This window comes from Asparagus officinalis, chromosome 7 (genome assembly GCF_001876935.1).
Source record: "Asparagus officinalis chromosome 7, Aspof.V1, whole genome shotgun sequence".
Classification (NCBI taxonomy): Eukaryota; Viridiplantae; Streptophyta; class Magnoliopsida; order Asparagales; family Asparagaceae; genus Asparagus; species Asparagus officinalis.
Genome location: NC_033800.1, coordinates 128,218,991 through 128,239,414, shown reverse-complemented (window position 1 = coordinate 128,239,414; position 20,424 = coordinate 128,218,991). Strand labels below are relative to the sequence as shown.

Sequence of the window (20,424 nt, the reverse complement as noted above, 5' to 3'; positions counted from 1 at the left end):
AATATTAGATAATGTAAATATGAGTGAAAGCATAACTAAAAGTTAATGTGAATATGAGTTAAACCACAACTAAAAGTTTAATGCACATATTGTAAGTAAATTCATATACAAAATTTCTTTGCGAATCTAATGATCACCCATCTTTTGAAGACTTTAACATACTAATAATTAGAGTTGTTATACTAGATTAATGTGTTTCTAACTCACAAATAGTAGATCAATGACGATAGTCTGGGTTGAAGGAAACAATGATAATATTTCACTTGAAAGAGTGATTATTGAGTTGATGATCAATCTCACAAAAAACTTTATTTTATTTTTATTCTATTTTTATCAATTTATATAATCAAGGTATTCAACGTGCATTGCACGTGCATTTCAACTAGTGTAATTTAAAAATATGAAGATTCAGGATGAAATATAGAATTAACGGATACTTAGGGCCCTAATATGACGAAAGCCCAAATTGAAAATAGATGCACTAGGCTTTGTTATTTTCCAGCTTCATTTGTTGAACATAAGCAGGCTAGCATTTTACATATAAATGGCCCACCGTTATTGTAAAAGAGGGAAAACGGGGGAGAAAAGAAAAGGAGGAGAACTGTTTTTTTTTTAATATAAACGGGCCGAGCCGCCATAAACACAAACGAGTCTAAGGCTGGCCCATTTCAGCATCGGAGCAGAACCATCTTGGACCTCATCAAGAAAGTCCGTTGTTTGTTTCTACATACAAAAGAGGGGAGCGGTGAGTGACGGCGACGGAGAAAGATGACGGTGTTCCACTTCTTCAACTGCGCGATCCTCACCTTTGGTCCTCACGCCGTTTACTACTCCGCTACTCCTTTGTAAGTCACTTCACTGAGTTCTTGTAGTTATGGATCTGCAGTTGTTATCGTCTTCGATCTGTTGATTTGTTAATGGATGATGATCTGATCTAAATCTTAAGGGCCCAGGGAACCCTAGGTTGTTCGCAGATGTCAATTACCGGATTTTTGGATTATTATTATTGTTATTATTATTTTGAAATTAGATGTGTGATATGTTCTTAGATTTTCTGGAATTTGGTGGCGTTTAGGACTTAGACTGTGCTGAGAAACTTATGTTTGATTCAATTTTGTAGTAGATACCTAAAGCGCGTCATGTTGGATTTAAATCTAATTTGTGAACACATATGTTACATCAGTGTGTATTGCTATCCTTAATGTTAACCCGCATAAAGTGATCAATCAATTTGGGTTAACGGGTATTTAAATAAATCATGGGCTAAATGTGCAGATGTCAGGTTGTAATTATAATTTGATGAGGGGCCAAATTATAAAAGGACAACACCTATAAATAAGGGGTTATTGTCTCTAATCTAGGGTTATATTCTCTATTCTCTTATCCCATCCAAAGAGATTCTTAAGGAGAGACCCTCAAGATTAGAAGATCAAACCCTAATTCAGATCCTCATGGATTCAGGTATGCTTCCGCGTTCTTGTGATTCTTCTCTTTGAATTAATCACAGTTAATGTTCAACAAGTGGTATCAGAGCCATCGTGATTTGTTCTTAGAGAATTAAGTTTAAGATAAAGGATTAGGGTTTGGGTTTAAGATCAGTTGCACGTGTGGATTTGTGCAAATATGATCTGTAGCATGAAAATTTTATTTTTTATTCAATTTTGTTTGTTTTGGATATGTTGCACAGATGAACAGTAAAATTTCATGTTTTGCTTCGTTTTTTCTTTCGGTTTTTTGATTTGGATTTTTTCATGGATTCAATTCAAAAATCGAAGCAAAAGATCACTTTGGTTTGGTCGTCGATCACTATGCTTCTCACCGGCGATCTATCGCTGGCGGCCCCATTGTCAAATGAAGACAGTGACAGTGGCAATCAGGAACCCTAGAGTTTCAACCCTAGAGTACGGGAGCTTAAGCGGCGACGACGATTCAGAACGAAACCCTAAATGGAATCGTGTAGGAGCCCAAGCAGCGGCGACGGTTCGTTTTTCAAAACCCTAAGGGGTGAAAAGAACGTGCCGAAAATAATTAAGGAATTAGGGCAAAGGAGTTTACTTGATTCAAGCGAGCTCGTAGATCATTCAGGCGAACCCTCGTCAGCAACGTCTGCAGGCGAGGTGGATCTTCTTTTCAGGTGAGCTCAAGCCCTAAATCAAGCGAGCTCGTGCCTCAAGTGAGCTCGAGCCCAAATCAGGTGAGCTCGAACCTAATTACATGCGAGCTCGAGCATGGTTTCAAATCAGGCGAGCTTCGACTTAGTTGGCGAGCTTAGATCTCGAATCATGCAAGCTCACACGCTCGATTACGAGCAAGCTCGAAGAGCCCTAGTTCAGACGAGCCTCTTTTGGCTTGCGTTTGGGAATTTGCGGGCGAGATTCTTTGAGAACTCGTCGGCTAAAAAAAAATTAAAGGCGAGCTTTTGGGAAAGAACTGCAAGCGAGGTTATTGTTTCAGTTGCAGGCCGAAGCCCACTTAAGTATTTTATGGGCTTACAATTATATAAGTTATGGATTAATTGTATTTATTAATTAAATCCTAAGTTATGGGCCTGTAATTAATTTTTGATTCAGGCTGAAACCCACTTAATAATTTTTTTTAAAGTTGGGTTAGTAACTGATTAAGTTATGGATTAATTGAATTTATCATTTAAATCCTATGTTGTGGGCCTTATTAAGTTATGGATTTTATTAACCTATGGGCCTGTAATTTATTAAGTTTTGGGCCTGTAATTAATAAATTGTGATTTATTTGAATTGCTCAAATAAATTGGTAGTTAATCAATTATTTATTTCAAATAATATGACAATAAGGTATTATTTTTTGTCTCTCATTCCAAATAATTAATTAAAACAAGATGTTGCCAAAGTAACATCTCTTGTGTAGATTGTTCATGAGGGATGTTAGATGTTTGTGTGTATGTTTTCGAGTTGCCAAAGTAACATCTCTTGTGTAGATTGTTCATGAGGGATGTTAGATGTTTGTGTGTATGTTTTCGTGTAAATATTTAATCGTTGTTCATGAGGGATGTTAGATGTTTGTGTGTATGTTTTCGTGTAAATATTTAATCGGCCCAAAGAAAGATTAATATTTATTTATACTGCATACATATCTGTGATGATAAATATGTGATAATTATAAGGTTTACATGTGAATAATGAATCAATCCAAAGATAGTTTCATTATTTGACATGAGTTATTGTCTGTGTTTGATCATTGTAACAAGGTATCACTTGTAATTAATATTATTGTTCAAAGACTTGATATTATGTTGTACTAGATATCTTGAGATGAGATTTGTCATTATTTAAATTTTATTAATTACTAATTATGGTTAATAATGTTAATATCTTTTGTTTATTTTAGCTAATGCATCTGCTGTAACAATTTCTACTAACATCAATTCAATTCCCATGCTCAATGGGATAAATTTTAAGATTTGGAAAGAGAATATTTTAATTGTTCTTGGCTGCATGGATCTAGATATTGCATTAAAAACTGAATAATTCCAACTTCTCACTACGAATAGCACTCCTGATGCAAAGAAAGAGTATGAGAAGTGAGAGCGTTCAAATCGCATGAGTCTAATGATCATTAAGCGCGGTGTTCCGAAAGCCTTCAAGGGCATAGAATCCGAAGGGATTACTAAAGCTAAAGATTTTCTTGTCGAAATTGAGAAATGTTTTACAAAAAACGATAAGGTAGAAACAAACACGCTTTTAGCTCGCTTGATTTCAATAAAGTATAAGGGCAAAGAAAATATCAGGGAGTACATTATGAAAATATCTCATATTGCTTCAAAACTTAAGACACTTAAACTCGATCTTTGTGATGAGTTACTGGTGTACTGGTTCTGTTGTCTGTTCCTACACAATTTAATCAGTTTAAGGTCAGTTATAACTGCTAAAAGGAGAAATGGACTCTAAATGAGCTCATTTCATACTGTGTGTAAGAAGAAGACAAGTTAAAACAAGATAAGACAGAAAGTGTTCATTTGATTTATGCCTCTAAGAATAAGGGCAAAAAAGAAAGAATGATAATGAAGCTGCTAAGGGTTCTGTTTAGAAGAAATAACATAAGGATGATTAGGGTTGTTTCTTCTGTAACAAGTCTGGACATGTAAAGAAGGATTATACTAAATATCATGCCTGACGTGCTAAGAAGGGTATGTTTCTTACTCTGGTATGTTCTAAGATTAATTTGGCTTCAGTACCTAGAAACATTTGGTGGTTAGACTCTGGTGCTACTACTCACATAAGTGTTTCTATCAGGGATGTCTGAGCTACCGAAAGCCAAGTGATGTTGAAAGATACATCTTTGTGGGTGAATGACAATCAGTAGATGTGGAAATAATTGGGCATTTTAGGTTGCTATTAGGAACTAGTTCATATTTGGATTTAAAAGATACTTTTGTAGTACCGTTTTTTAGACGGAATTTGATTTTTATTTTTATATTTGACAAATCAAGTTATTCTTGTTCATTTGAAAACAATCAATTCAGTTTATCTTTTAATTCAAATATTGTGAGAACTGGTTACTTGAGTACTTATGACAACCTATACTTGCTTGATACAATTGCTTCTTATAATGAATTTTTGCATGTGGAATCACGTGGTACTAATCGTAAATTAAATAAAGAAAATTCAGCGACATTATGACATAAGCGCTAGGGTCATATCTCAAAAGCTAGAGTTGAGCGTTTTGTGTCTGATCATATTTTGGATTCTCTTGATTTTTTGGATTTTAACGTTTGTGTTGAATGTATCAAGAGAAAACATACCAAAGTTAAGAGATTAGGTGCTAACAGATCTTCTAATGTCTTAGAATTGATACATACCGATATTTATGGGCCATTCCCTACGACATCTTGGAATAGTCAATAATATTTTATATTATTCATAGACGATTACTCACGTTAAGGGTATCTATATCTTATTTATGAGAAATCTGAGTCTCTGGACATGTTCAAAGCTTTTAAAGCTGAAGTTGAGAATCAACTCAACAAAAGGATTAAACCGTTAGATATGATCGTGGTGGTGAGTACTACGATAGATATGATGGTTCAGGTGAACAACGTTCAAGACCATTTGTTAGATACCTAGAGGAATACGGTATCGTCCTACAGTACATTATGTCAGGTTCACCTAACATGAATGGTGTAGTTGAAAGACGAAATAGGACTCTTAAGGATATGGTAAGAAGTATGATTGCTCATTCTTCTTTATCAGAGTCACTCTTGGAAGAAGCACTAAAGACAACAACTTATATTCTGAACAGAGTATCAAGTAAAGCAGTTGCTAAAATACCTTATGAGTTTTAGACTGGTCAAAAGCCCAGTTTAAGGTACTTACATATTTGGGGATGTTCAGCTGAGGTAAGGCCTTACAGGCCAAATGAAAAGAAATTGAACATCAAAACAGTTAGCAGCTACTTTATTGGGTATTCTGAACGCTCTAGGGGCTATAAGTTTTATGATCCCACACTTAGGAATATTTTTGAGACGGGAACAATAACATTTTTTTAAGGATGTTGAGTTTGGGGGGAGAAATAAGGTTAGAGATATTGTTTTTAAGGAGGAATTGGCTTCAGATCTAATTTATACTGTCAATTTTGACAATATTCAGGTTTTTATACCTGTTATTGATCAAGAATTGAATCCGGAACCTCAAGAAGACAATGTTGAACAACTTCCTGTTCTAAAAGAATAAACTCAACAACCTCAAGAACCAGTGTCATTACGAAGATCTATGAGAGAAAGGAGAAATGCTATTTCGGATGATTATATTGTATTTTTCCAAGAACATGAGGAAAATAATGGAATGTTGGAAGATGATCCAATCAACTTCTTTCAGGCGATGAAAAGTTCTAACTCTCAGAAACAAATTGATGCTATAAATGAAGAGTACAAGTCTATGCAAGATAATAAGGTTTGAGAACTTGTTCCATTGTCAGAAGGTGCAAAACCAATTGGTTGTAAATGGATATTTAAAACCAAGTGGGATGCAAATGGTAATATGGAGAGGTATAAGGCACGTCTTGTAGCTAAAAGCCATACTCAAAAGGAAGTCATTGACTATATAGAGACTTTCTCTCAGGTTTCCTCAAGAATATTTCAGAACAATCATGGTGCTTGTTGCATATTTTGATTATATTAGATGGATGTTAAGACTGCGTTTCTCAATGGCGATATTGATGAAATGAACTATATGGTGTAACCAAAAAACTGTGTCAGGAGATCCGAAGAATATGATTTGCAAATTAAGAAAATCCATCTATGGACTCAAGCAAGCTCCTCGTCAATGGTATTATAAATTTTAACAAATAATTATTTTGTTCGGTTTTAAGATGAGTGTTGTTGATGACTGTGTATCACAAGTTCAGTGGGAGTAAGTATATTTTTTGATTCTGTATGTCGATGACATATTGCTTGCCATTAATGATATAGGCATGTTGCACGAAACTAAAAGATTTCTATCAAAGAATTTTGAAATGAAAGATCTTGGTGACGACTTTTATATTAGGAATCCATATACATAGAGATCGTTCTCGAGGTATAATTAGATTATCACAAAAGAGCTATATCGATAAAGTACTCAAAATGTTTGGCATGTAAGATTGCAGACCATGTGACACCCCTGTTGTTAAAGGAGACAAGTTCAGTCTCAATCAGTGTCCTAAAGGTAACATTAAAATTCAGAAAATGCAGAAGATTCATTATGCGTCGACTGTAGGAAGTCTAATGTATGCTCAGGTATACGTGTTCGGAGATTGGGTACATTATTGGGATGTTAGGCAAATACTTAAGTAATCCTGGTATGGATCATTGGATAGCAGTCAAAAGGGTTATGAGGTATCTTCAGAAAATAAAAGATTATATGCTCACATATAAAAAATCAGAACAACTGGTGGTCATTGGGTACTCTGATTCTAATTTTACTGGATGCCAAAATAGCAGAAAGTCTACATCAGGTTACATTTATATGTTAGCAGGAGAAGCTATTTTATGAAAAAGTGTCAAACAGACACGTGTAGCTTCCTTCATTATAGCAGCAGAGTTTGTAGCTTGCTATGAGGCATCAAATCATGGAATATGGTTGCGAAATTTTATTACTGGACTGCGTATTTTGGAAAATATTGAAAGACCACTAAAATTATTTTGTGATAATAAATTAGCAGTGATGTATTTCAATAACAGGAGCTCAATTAAGTCAAAACATATTAACATTAAGTTCCTGGTTGTGAAAGAAAGGATACAGAGTGGACAGATATCCATAAAGCATATTAGGACAAACTCCATGATAGCTGATCTTTTTACAAAAGGATTGCTACCTAAGGTCTTTCATGAGCACACTGCTCATATGGGTGTGGTATTGTTTGAGGATATCATGATTTAATAGGAGTTTGTATTTTTAGTGCTTTATGTTTGGTTTTATTGTCTGATCGGAATAAAGCATTCAGTTAAGATACTCTGTCACATTATGTTTGGTAGTGACCTCACTAAAGTTTAAGGAGGACCAGTTGAAAATAGACACGTACATATCATATTGCATGTAATTTTCATGCTGTACATCCATGATTGATCTATGTCATTTGATTGTATTGATATATGTGACCATTGATGGGTCGAGTCACGATAAATGTGACAAAGACTGCTTTGATCCTATATTAATATAGTCAATGGATGAGATTGTTTGGAAATACCCTTATTAGTGATAATAATTTTTTGAGCTTATAAGGTTATACACACTTTAAGGAAACATATTGTGTCCAAGTAGGAAATTGTTAGATTTAAATCTAATTAAATCTAATTTGTGGGCACATATGTTGCATCAGTGTGTATTGCTATCCTTAAGGTTAACCCGTATAAAGTGATCAATTAATTTAGGTTAATGAGTGTTTAAATAAATCATGGGCTAAATGTGTAGATGTCAGGTTGTAATTATAATTTGTTGAGGGGCCAAATTATAAAAGGATAACACCTATAAATAAGGGGTTATGGTCCCTAATTTAGGGTTACATTCTCTATTCTCTTATCCCCATCCAAAGAGATTCTTAAGGAGAGACCCTCAAGATTTAGAAGATCAAACCCTAATTCAGATCCTCATGGATTCAGGTATGCTTCCGCGTTCTTGTGACTCTTCTCTTTGAATTAATCACGGTTAATGTTCAAACACGTCAAAAATGAATTTTGCATTTGTACGACACTGAAGAAATTTTTAAATCTTAGATATTATTATTATTATTATTATTATTATTATTATTATTATTATTATTATTTGTGGGAAGCATTTTAATTCTTATTTCTAGTGAACATTGGTACGAAGGATTGTTATATGGGTCGAGACAATCAGAGTAAAGCATATGAGGGGATTAGATATGGTTGAGATTGTTAGAATCTGGAGAGAAGACTGGTAAACAATTCATGATTGTATTAGGGCGTTAAACCTAGAATGCATACAAGATATAAATGATATAATCTACATGAAAGGTGTCATTGCCTATCAATGCAATGCAAGTAATCTCCTAAACTAAAGCATGTTATAGCAAAGTGCATAGGAGAATGTGCAACATAGAGCGACTGTAGAGAAGATTGATGCACTTCATACCAATGTCATCGATGAGCTTCATTGTGGCATTTTGTCCAAGATTTGACTTCAAACATCGTTCTTTTTTCTTTCTCTCCTTTCCTTTCCCCTTTCTTCCTATTTCTCTGATTGGATTTGATAAGAACCAAGGAAACCAAGAATGCAATGACCTTAAGGAGCTACAAAACATTGGACTTGTGCAGTGTTGTAAATAGCGACAAAAACCGGGGCTATCGCGGCGCAAATAGCGAAAGCGGGGCCTCAGCACCACGCGTTAGGCATTAGCGGCCTGCTTAAGCGGTAAAAACCGCTTTTAACTCGAATAACACGTTTTAGCGCGTTTTAGCACTTAATCCCGCGTTTTTGCCGCTACCCTTTAAACGCGAACCCGACCCCGAACGCGACCCGAATACCCACTAAACGCCTAACTCCTTCAACGAAGCCCCAACCGCCTCTCAACGTATCTCTCCCCGAACCCGAAATTTTTCTCCGTCCAAGCTCCTCGTCCTCCAAGCTCCTCTTCCTCCTCCTCCTCATCTAAGCTCCTCCTCCAAGCTCCGACGACAACATCCGTCCTCCTCCAGGCTCCAGCTCCTCCTCCTCCTCCTCCTCTCACACGGCTCTCCTCGTCCAAGCTCCTCCTCCTCCAAGCTCCGACGACAACATCCTCCTCCTCCAGGCTCCGACCGAACTCCTCCAGGCTCCGACGGACAGACTTCCAGGCTCCGATGACTGACAGACTTCTAGGCTCCGACGACAACTAACACTCTTTTGGATAAGTAGGTACGTTTTTTTATTCTTTAATCTTTATAATTATAGTACGTTGTTAATATTATGTAATTATCACATCTATTTCATGTTTAGGCATCAAGTATGCATTTATAGAATTTTTAGATTTTTATATAATTTTTCTTATTATTTAGAATATTTAAATATATTTATATTTAACCGCTATTTGACCGTGCGCTATTTGTCATTATTTTGCCGCAATAGCCTGAAATAGCCTAAGCGGTACCTCGCTGCGACGCGACGCGATCCGCTATCAACAACCTTGGACTCGTGTGAGAATGCATGAAATCTCTTTGGGGAGACCATGTGTCACCATATAGGTCATTTGAAAGGGAACACCAGACCCAAAAAGTACACATTGTTGACATTCTTGGGAATGACGTTGCGACTTGCCTGACCAAAAATCTATATAAAGATTCAAAATTTATGAGTTCCAAGTGAGATGCGAAGTCTCAAGAAATTCTAAGGTCTTGAACTTAAAACAATTAGTTTGTGGAAATTAATACCATTACAGTTTTAAAAGTGTCATGCCTTAGCACCTCAGACAAGACAACTTTATACCTTACGCCTCCCATATCGCCAAATATGAAGGTTACTAAGGGGAGCATCAAGAGCTTGCCTAGGAGCCTTAGGCGGCCGCCTAAGGTTTGTGCGACAAGACACAAAAGGTGTTTGAAATTTGGAAGGTACAAAAGGTGTCCAAAACGAAGTATTTATTTTTGAATTTTTTGTTGTGGAAATTAATACCATTACAATTTTAAAAATGTCCTGCCTTAGCACCTCAGACAAGACAACTTTGTACCTTACGCCTCCCATATCACCAAATATGAAGGTTACTAAGGCGAGCATCAAGAGCTTGCCTCAGAGCCTCAGGCGCTCGCCTAAAATTTTTGCGACAAGACACAAAAAGTGTTTGAAATTTCGAGGGTACAAAAGGTGTCCAAAACAAAGTATTTTTTTTGAATTTTTTGATTCCCTTTTCTTGGTTGATTTTTGTTAAATAAATACTTTTTTTTTTGAATTTTTTGTTCCCTTTTGTTGTAATATATCTAATTGCCTATATCATTTGGAGGATATGCCACAATTTGAACCTTGCAAGTTTAACTTTGTCGCTTAATTATCTATGTTAGTAGTTACTAGTTAATAATACTATTTAATATTTGTTACTTATTACTATGGTTTGTTTTGTTATGTAGTGTAATCTGTGACTATAAAAACTCCATAATGATTGATTTGTTAGAGGGAGAAAAGAAGATTGATAAATTCTTTCCAATATGTTAGGAGTAAGCTAAGTATATATGGCGAGATACAACTGATACAGTCATGATGATGACATTGCCTACTATCTCCTAATCTCCTAATAATATAAGGGTTAAATTAGAATTCAACATAACAATTATCTATTAAAGAAAGATAATGCTCGGTTCTTGGTTTTTTATCCATGTATTTTGAATATTTTGCTTTATTAGGTTAAATCCTTAGAAATAAGGTTGAACAAGGTGTAGTAAACACTCTTTGTGGGAAAAATAAAAATATATGAGATAAATAATCTTTATTACCAGGAATGCTTTATGCATCAGAACTTTTAGCAAGTAAGAAGTGTGCCCAAGATAGGACAAGGAATGCGTAATCTATGAGATGGTACACATAATTGCTACTAAAAAAATAATTATACTATTTCCCAAGAATAAAGTTACATGTTTACTATTGTAAGTATTGTTACCATTATTATTATTGTTAACACACATAAGTGTGCCCAAGATAGGACAAGGAATGCGTAATCTATGAGAAGGTACACATAACTGCCACTAAAAAATTAATTATACTATTTTCCAAGAATAAAGTTACATGTTTACTATTGTAAGTATTGTTACCGTTATTATTATTGTTGACACACACATATTACATTTAAAGCTGGTCAAACCAAAGCCAAAACCCACATCAAAACTAACCAAACATCCCAAAACTAAATGCTTAAACTTTTTAAGAGCGACCAAGCTGTAACCAGATGATTGAACCTAATTATTTTCTTGAAACCAATGGTAAATCAAATAATAACTCATTGGACTCATTAACCACTATTGCTCATTCTCTAGTTGTTGTGTTACTAATTTTGGTAACTCGGATTGGGAATGCACAATAAATTGGATTGTTGGACTAGATCAAAGTGGGATGGTTTGATTTCACTTGGGTTATACTGGGATGGGCTAGTAAAAAGTTCCTTAGTTCCATACCACTTGGTTAGGTATATACCTTTAGAGATTGTTGGTTTGAATTTGAAGACTATTGCTGAGGTAAGGGATGGAAATTTAAGGCCTTATCTAAACAACTACACTGTAGTATGCATAGAGAATTCTGTGCAGTTCATGACTATAGCCTTTTCACTCTCATCATCTTCTCTTTGGAGCTGATTTGCTGTATTAACTAAGTTGCATGGAAACGGACACGGGTACTGGTACGAGTGTGGGTACGGGTAGGGGACACAACCAAACTGTAAAATGTAGGGTACGGGGACACAGCTACATATTTATATTGAATTAATAATGTACATGAGATATTTTTTTCTCGCTTCATGTGTCATTAGAATTAAAATTCCGATCAAATTTTTGAGTTTCTTTTATTATATTGATTATCGTGAATTGTAAACTACTCATTTTTTACTAGACATCTAAACGACCCATTAACTATATAGTTTTGAACTTGGGTATGGACTGAAATGAATTTGACCCGTATCTCATTAGTTTCAAAAGACGGATGTGAAGTGTAAGCTCTACGTCCAGGAAGTCTTTGACAAGTGTTTTAAATTAACACATATATCGTATAGTTGAGTACATGTTGTAATAAATGCATGCATATATTCAAGAAGTGTCCATGAAGTTTGGGTACCGGAAAGTGTCATGTACGTGTCCGGTACGGGTACGACTTCATTATAGAAGTACGCGGTAACGCGGGTAACATAGGCTGTATAATTAGGAAACTCCCAATTATCTGGGAGATGTTTTTTAGTTCTGATTATGGTATCATTATGTTTATGGTAGATTCTCTATTGAATCATGTCACTGCCTTTGTTGTTCTTAGTTTATTGCCAGGCGGTACCCACTTTCTATACAGAATTGGTGATATGTTATTTTCCTAATGTTTTGTATTTATTTGTTGCTTCAGGAGTCAAGTTCATAACTAAAGCAGTTAATGTTTTTGTTTTAAATGTTTCTGATTATCAAGAATTTTCCTCATTTGCTGATGATTATGCAGATCGGAGTATGATACTGTTGGCACTTCTATTAAAGCTGCTCTTGTTTATCTTGGAACTGCATTAGTGAAGGTCTGTTCCCTTGTTCGTATAGCCTTCACATATGCTTGAACTGCTTAGGTATCTTTGTAAGAACAAATATTATTGGTAAAGGCCAACTAGGTCATGTATTGGTATGCACTCTTAACTCTAGTAACTGGTATTTAGCTGAAGAACTTCAATATAACCAGTCCTACTACTAGAGAGAACCAGATATTATTGTCAAACAATTTCACAGAAACAATTAGTCGCAATGGGAGTCTTTTAAGAGTACAACACCAAGAAAAGATTAGGTGTTCGATCCATGAGACTAAGGGTTTGATTTGATTAGTTCAAATCTAAGTTGTATGGATACAAGTATTGTGTACTGTGGGTACTGGTGCGGGTGCGGGTACATGACACGGCAAATTTGTAAAATGTAGGGTACGGGGATACAACTGAAATGCATGGGCTGAAAGCATGGTTTTGAACTAGATATACAAACAACCCTTTGAAATCGTAGCTTAGAATTGAATATGGGCCGAAATGAGCCCAACCTTTGCCAAGAAGTGTATGATGAGTGTTTTAAATTAAAAATATATTGTATAATAGACTACATATCGGAATAAGTTTATGTCTATATTCAAGGAGTGTACAAGAAGTGTCAGGTACAAGAAGTGTTGGGTAGTAGGTACGGCTTCATGATAGAAGTACCCATGCAACATCGGTTCAAATAAAATTTTTGATCTTGACCATTATTATTTTCACTTCCTAATTTGACTTGAGACTAGATATAGCACAAGAAAAGTATACTACAACAATTTATGTCTTTGATCCATGGTCAATTAGCTCAGATCTGCCTATGTCTGCACTATGTGTACTGTTCTTGAAAATTTCCTATATTTTTGCCCCAGGACACTTTTTCAATTCACTTGATAGTAGCTCATGCTCTCAACACATCAAAAAGGTTTTTTGCATGTTGAAGGTAAGAAGAATGTAATTTTCTTGAAATATTTGGTTTGCTATCTGAAAATTATTAATAAATAGTGAAATACCCTTGGTTAAAATTATTTGAGGTCTAACATAAAGGGCTCAGACTAATTGTTTTGTAAATGATACCCAAAATGCTGCCCTACTAAAATTGTGAATCTGGATGCATTCGACATTCGTGAAGATGAAGTGATAGGAAATGGCCCTCCCCCCTTTCCATATAACTGTACCTGTGTAGCAATCTTCTTTGCATCAACGAAGTTAGCATTCTGGTATGGGAATCAAAAGAAGGTTCCATGGGTCTTTATCGACCTTTTTGAATACCAATGTGAATATTTTTTATAAGAGAACCAAGCCAGTGCCTAAGGCATCTGTATGTTTCTTTTCTTCACTAAACCCAAACTTTTACCAAGTTCTAGAAGCTAATACATCTCCATATTAGCTGGATAAGTGGTCATATATTCATGCCTGGCGGTGTCCTATATTATTTTTATGTTATCTTGATTTTTTTTAAGTTTTGTGAATTTGATTTTGGTTTTCTTTCAAATATAACTTCAACTTTAGAAGCAGGGTTTTTGGTACAACATTTGAAGCAGTTCTCTGTGGTTTGTTTAAGCCATCAACTATTTTGAAATGAAAGGATTTTTTTAATCAGTTGTAAGGTGTGCTATGGTCTTATTATGTTCTACTTTGCTCGCAGCTTATATGCCTAGCAACTTTCCTCAAGGAACCTGAGACTGACAGCTTTGATCCATATCAGGTACTCTCTCAGTACAATATACATATTTTTCCCTGCAGAAGTTCATTTATGAAATGAATTGTTTAACAGATTTTACATTGATTTATTACAGCTGATATTTTATCCAAGAAAGTATGTTATACAGTGCGAGCTATAGATCGACATATTTGCCACCCAAGATTCATCCTTGCAAATTAAGCTACAACTTAGTCACTCCATAATTATCATAGTGAACCTATATTTACTAAATGGAACATCTCAGCCATTTTACAATACTAGGTGAGATGCACGTGCAATACACGTGGTTGAATATCATGAGTTGAGATGCACGTGCAATGCACGTGGTTGAATATCATGATTATTTAAATTGATAAAAATAGAGTAAAAATAAAAAAAGACAACAAAGTTTTTTGTGGAATTGATCATCAACTCAATAATCTCTCAAATAAAATATTGTCATTGTTTCTTTCAACTCAGACTGTAGCCACGTGATCTACTATTTGTGAGTTATAAACACATTAATCTAGTACAACATCTCTATTTATTAGTATCTTGAAGTCTTCAAAAGATGGGTGATCATTCAATTCGCAAAGGAATTTTACATATGAATTTACTTGCAATATGTTCATTAAACTTTAAGTTATGATTTGACTCATATTCACGTTAACTTTTAGTTGATGTTTCACTCATATTTATATTATCTAATATTCTCATTTTTTAGTTGATGTTTCACTCATATTTATATTATCTAATATTCTCATTCAATTTTATAGCTCATTCTCTGTATCATAGAAATTATCTAATATTCTCATTCAATTTTATAGCTCATTCTCTGTATCATAGAAGTAAAACTAAAAGTATGAATAATTATTTTCTTGCGAAATTAGAATAGGGAGATTATGATATATTTCGCCATGTGTTCTAAACATAATTTTTTTTTATGCAAGATCTCTATTAAATCTTACCCGAAACGATGTGAATGAAAAATGTTATTATCTCACTTACCTAGGGTAATTGTATTGTATATAGGATACATAACTCATCTGGAATATCCATATCTCCTAAGTGGATTTTGCTGTTGTGAGAGCAACATGTTAGAGGCTCGTATCAAACTTTTTGGCTCTGTAAAAAATAGAAGAATTTAGAGTGCATAGCTTATATATCGTAAAGAGCATATCGATTCATGAAGAGTTGTTCCTAATAATGATATTATTACAACGATATTACTATTCAATATTAAATCAATTTTATTAAATAAGATTATATGATCTTTTTTAATAAATTATAAAGTATATATATGAAAACCTCGATGCTTATAGTCAGTAGTTGGGCTCCACAAAATAGGTTAACTTTACATTGTAGTTTGCTATTTGTAGTACTGTTGCAATGCATAACCTTTTCTCTTTATCTTATTATTCACACTTTTCTGATGTAAGTTCTCTTTTGCTAATCATTCAATTGGCTATATTTAGTTTTTATAATATCAGATGTTAGAATATTCTCTTGTATTTAAAAAGTGTTGACATGATTTCTTAAAAAATATATACACATAGAAGCAATAGTATATACTTCAGTGCAACTCAAACATTGGCTTGAAGCCAGTTAGAGTGGGGTATTTTCTATGCTAGAATGGTGATATAGTGATTACACAGTCTAAAAGTCAGAAGAAATTTCTACAAAGAAAAAGTAATTTAATATGTCAAATTAAGAACTAATTTATAAAATATACATAGGCAGTGCAAATAGCTATAGAAAGTAAGATATATATATAAATTAAGAACTAATTTATAAAATATACATAGGCAGTGCAAATAGCTATAGAAAGTAAGATATATATATATTCATAAAAATTTTATAGTGAGTGACCAACTACATTCATTCTAATTTAAGCATAAACAATTATTATTTTAGTTACTAATTTGATACACGTAACTATGGAATAAATCTCCAGCAAAAAATAGAAATTGAGATTGTATTATGCTGTAGGTAAATAAATAAATGTTATTAGAGCTCATCTTTACATCAAATTTAAAAGTAATAATTTAAATTATTAACCACCAAATATTAGCTCATGTGAGAAAGTAAAGTAATTTATGGTCTATATACGTATATAGTCAATCAATCAAACGTATTAAAATTATGATGGCCATAGTCAAAATTATATGATGGGTTCACATTAAATATAATTAATAAAAAATAGTACATTAAAATCAAATTTTTTTTAACCACTATATAGATTGTCTGAATTTTTTTACATATATAAACTATACTGCCTAGGAATAGTGATGTGCACACTTAACTATGGTCTAATAAACTTAAGAATGACTTATTCTTCAATATCATTATTAATTGATGCATATGTGTATTACACTAAAACACAATAAAAATTTAGAAAACTACAAAATAAACATCCTCAAAAGTTTTAAAAAGTGTCAAAAAACACTCTAAATTTGTAATTTACAAATACACAAAACTATTAAACATTACATTGAAATCAATGAATTATAAAAAAATTATTGAAAAATTTCAAACTTTGGAGGGGTAATTTGCAATGTACTAAACTTTAAGAGTGTTTTTTTGTAAATTTTAAATTTAATAGATTTTCAATTAATTATGTTCTTTTCAAAAAAGTTATGAGTAATATTTACCATGAAAAGTTTTTTCTAAATCTATACTTTTAAATGGTGTATGATATTTTTTGTAAAATTTTAATTTTCTAGGGGTTGTTAGTAATTTTGCATATTCATGTTAGTGTCTATAGGTTAGAAATTCTCATGGTGTTTTTTTTGTAAATTATGAATTTTAAAGACTTTTTACAATTTTTAACTTTATAGGTCTTTTCTACAAATTGTAAATTGTTTATAGACTATTTATAATTCATATGCTTTCAATTTACTAATGAATTTGAAAATTTTAGTGTGTTTTTTGTAAATTTGGAATTTTAAATGTTTCTTTGTAATTTTTGAAACTTTAAGGGTGTTTTTTATAAATTATAAATTATGTAAGGGATATTTATAATTCTTATATTTTTAATGTACTATTAGGTCAGAAATTATCAGGAATTTTTTAATTTACAATTTTGAGGGTTTTATTTTGCAATTTGTAAAATGTTCAGTGTGAATTGTAAATTCCATAAAATTTTGGGAGTTGTTTGTGTTATTTGTAGGTTTTTAGGTTGTTTATAGGTTTGAAAATTTCAAGGTTTTTTTATATATTTTGAATTTTTAATTGTGTTTTTATAATTTTTAATACTTACAAGATATATTTTCTCCAAAGTCAAAAAACTTTCAGTTTCTAGTTAGCATACATTTTTCAAATTTCTCACTAAATTGAGATAAGTAAAATTTATAATTTTCAAGATGCTTTAATAAAATTTTGAATTTGTAGGGGCATTTTTACAATTTAAAAAACTTGGAGAATATTTTTTACAATGTCCAAAAACTTTTAGGTGCTGCCTAGCATAAGTTTTTTTAGATTAGGATAAGTAGAATAGATTAGGATAACAATGTAATATTTAAAAAAAAGCTGAGAGTAATATTGATCATAGAAAGATTTTCACGAACTCGTACTTCTAAAGGGATATTGACCATAAAATAAATCATTTGGTTACCAATTCAAAGAAGATAGGATAATTAGAATAGATTAGTATAACAATGTAATATTCAAAAAAAAAAAAAACTGAGGGTAATATTGACCATAGAAAGATTTTTTCGATGTTTTAATAAAATTTTGAATTTATAGGGGCGTTTTTACAATTAAAAAACTTGAAGAATATTTTTTACAAAGTCCAAAAACTTTTAGATGCTGGTTAGCATATGTTTTTTTAGATTTCTCTACAAATTGAAATAAGTAAAAGATTTAACTTATATGAAACATATCTATTTTATCCAATAACATATTAAGTTTCATTATGAATAGAATAAATCATTTGGTTACCAATTCAAAGAAGATAGGATAATTAGAATAGATTAGGATAACAATGTAATATTTAAAAAAAGCTGAGGGTAATATTGATCATACAAAGATTTTCACAAACTCGTACTTTTAAAGGGATATTGACCATAAAATAAATCATTTGGTTACCAATTCAAAGAAGATAGGATAATTAGAATAGATTAGTATAACAATGTAATATTCAAAAAAAGCTGAGGGTAATATTGACCATAGAAAGATTTTTTCGATGTTTTAATAAAATTTTGAATTTGTAGGGATATTTTTACAATTAAAAAAACTTAGAGAATATTTTTTACAAAGCCCAAAAACTTTTAGATGCTGGCTAACATATGTTTTTTTAGATTTCTCTACGAATTGAAATAAGTAAAAGATTTGAATTATATGAAACATATCTATTTTATCCAATAACATGTTAAGTTTCATTATGAATAGGATAATTAGAATAGATTAGGATAACAATGTAATATTTAAAAAAAGCTGAGGGTAATATTGACCATAGAAAGATTTTCCTAAACTCGTACTTTTAAAGAGAGTATGATATGATCTTTGGTGCTTGGCTTGACTTCAATTTTTTTCCTTGCATTTTCAGGAATTGTTGAGAGCGCTTATTGGGTTTGTAGACGTTGCTGGACTTTATTTTGCATTGACACAGTTGACTCACAGAAACATCTCTCAGAATCACAAATTCCAAGCTGTTGGACTCGGTAAGATATAGGTCTTTCGGGTCCTTTTATTTCTACTTAATTAAGATACGAGTCCTGCCTATAATTTACAGAAGTTTTTTCCATGTGTTAGATTTCTATAATTATAACTTCTTTTATTAAGAAAGCTTGCATGTACCTTCCCTTTTGTAATTGTGATATTAGCGTTGTCTAAACTTTAGGAAATACTCTTTCCTCACTCATCTATACTATATATAAAAGAGGATTGCATTGTCAGAACTTTTGATTTTCATTTTTGTCCTTTAAAGTTTGATAATTATCGAATGTGTCATTAGTTGTAATAATCATTCACTAATTACATATAACATCTTATTAATTATGCATTTCTTTATTTTTTCAAAATATTTGGTCACACTATTATTTTATTATTTAGTTACCTTATTTAATAGAAAATTTAAATTTATCCCTAAGTTATCTTCACATTATTTAAAATTCTAGAAAAATTAAAATAATAACAATTCATTAGGTTTATGCTTTATGCCTTTGGGTTTCACTTCTTATGGACGATTACCTGTAACCTTTCATCTTGTTAGCCTTTTAAGAGTATGATAATAGTATGAAAAACAATTTGTATTTATTGTAATTATAATTGTATTAATAGTATAATGATTTTAATAGTACTTTTTAAATTAATAAATTAAACTGTAATTTAATATATACAATTCAGTAAATTATATACTAATACTGTAATAAACTAATTATGAAATTAAAATGTAGTTGCTAATAATATTATAATTATGCTATGTATAATATTATTATATTTAAAAGAGAAGAAATTATTTAATATATTATAATTATGTTAACAAATTATGAATAAATTATAATAATTATCCAAACTATAATAATTAATCATACAATTCTATTTACACAGTTTTATCATACAATTTATTCATTTAAACAAAAATATAATTGTTTAGAATTTATATTGCTATACAAGTCATTTCATTATTTTGCAGCCAACAAAAAAAATCTGAAAAACATAAAACAAAACATGTACCCTCTCGTGCAAAGCACGTGCACTATACTAGTCTTATTAAGTCATTATTATTTCTGTCCTTATTCTTTTTTCCTCTCGCTTAGCAGCTGGATTTTAAGATTTAAGATTTTACTTTAGATTGATTGCTTAAATGAATTATTGCTCAAATTATGTGATAAAAACTTAGTTTGAGGCTGATTAACTTGCTTGGACAAGGCTCCATTAGATTGTGGTTATAATTGTTGCAACTGAGAAGTAATCTTTCATAAGAAATTATATAAGTACTCCTTTAAGATTATGCAATTTCATTAGCTTTATCGCCTTGTTTGGTACGTGGGATGGAACACCAATTCCCACGTCTCATTCTTTGGCCCCAAGAACAACGTGTTTCTGGAAGCTAGAAA

At 32.3% G+C, this 20,424-nt stretch overlaps 1 protein-coding gene across 1 annotated transcript in view; it reads left to right on the top strand.

Moving 5' to 3' along the window:
- The window catches only part of LOC109848197 (transmembrane protein 147), a 26,617-nt gene continuing 6,866 nt past the window's right edge, over nucleotides 674-20,424 (top strand). Inside the window, exons 1-4 of the mRNA XM_020417582.1 lie at nucleotides 674-845; nucleotides 12,624-12,693; nucleotides 14,330-14,389; nucleotides 18,912-19,026. Coding sequence (XP_020273171.1) covers nucleotides 769-845; nucleotides 12,624-12,693; nucleotides 14,330-14,389; nucleotides 18,912-19,026 — 322 coding nt within the window. The 5' untranslated portion in view covers nucleotides 674-768. The remainder of the gene's footprint in view (nucleotides 846-12,623; nucleotides 12,694-14,329; nucleotides 14,390-18,911; nucleotides 19,027-20,424) is intronic.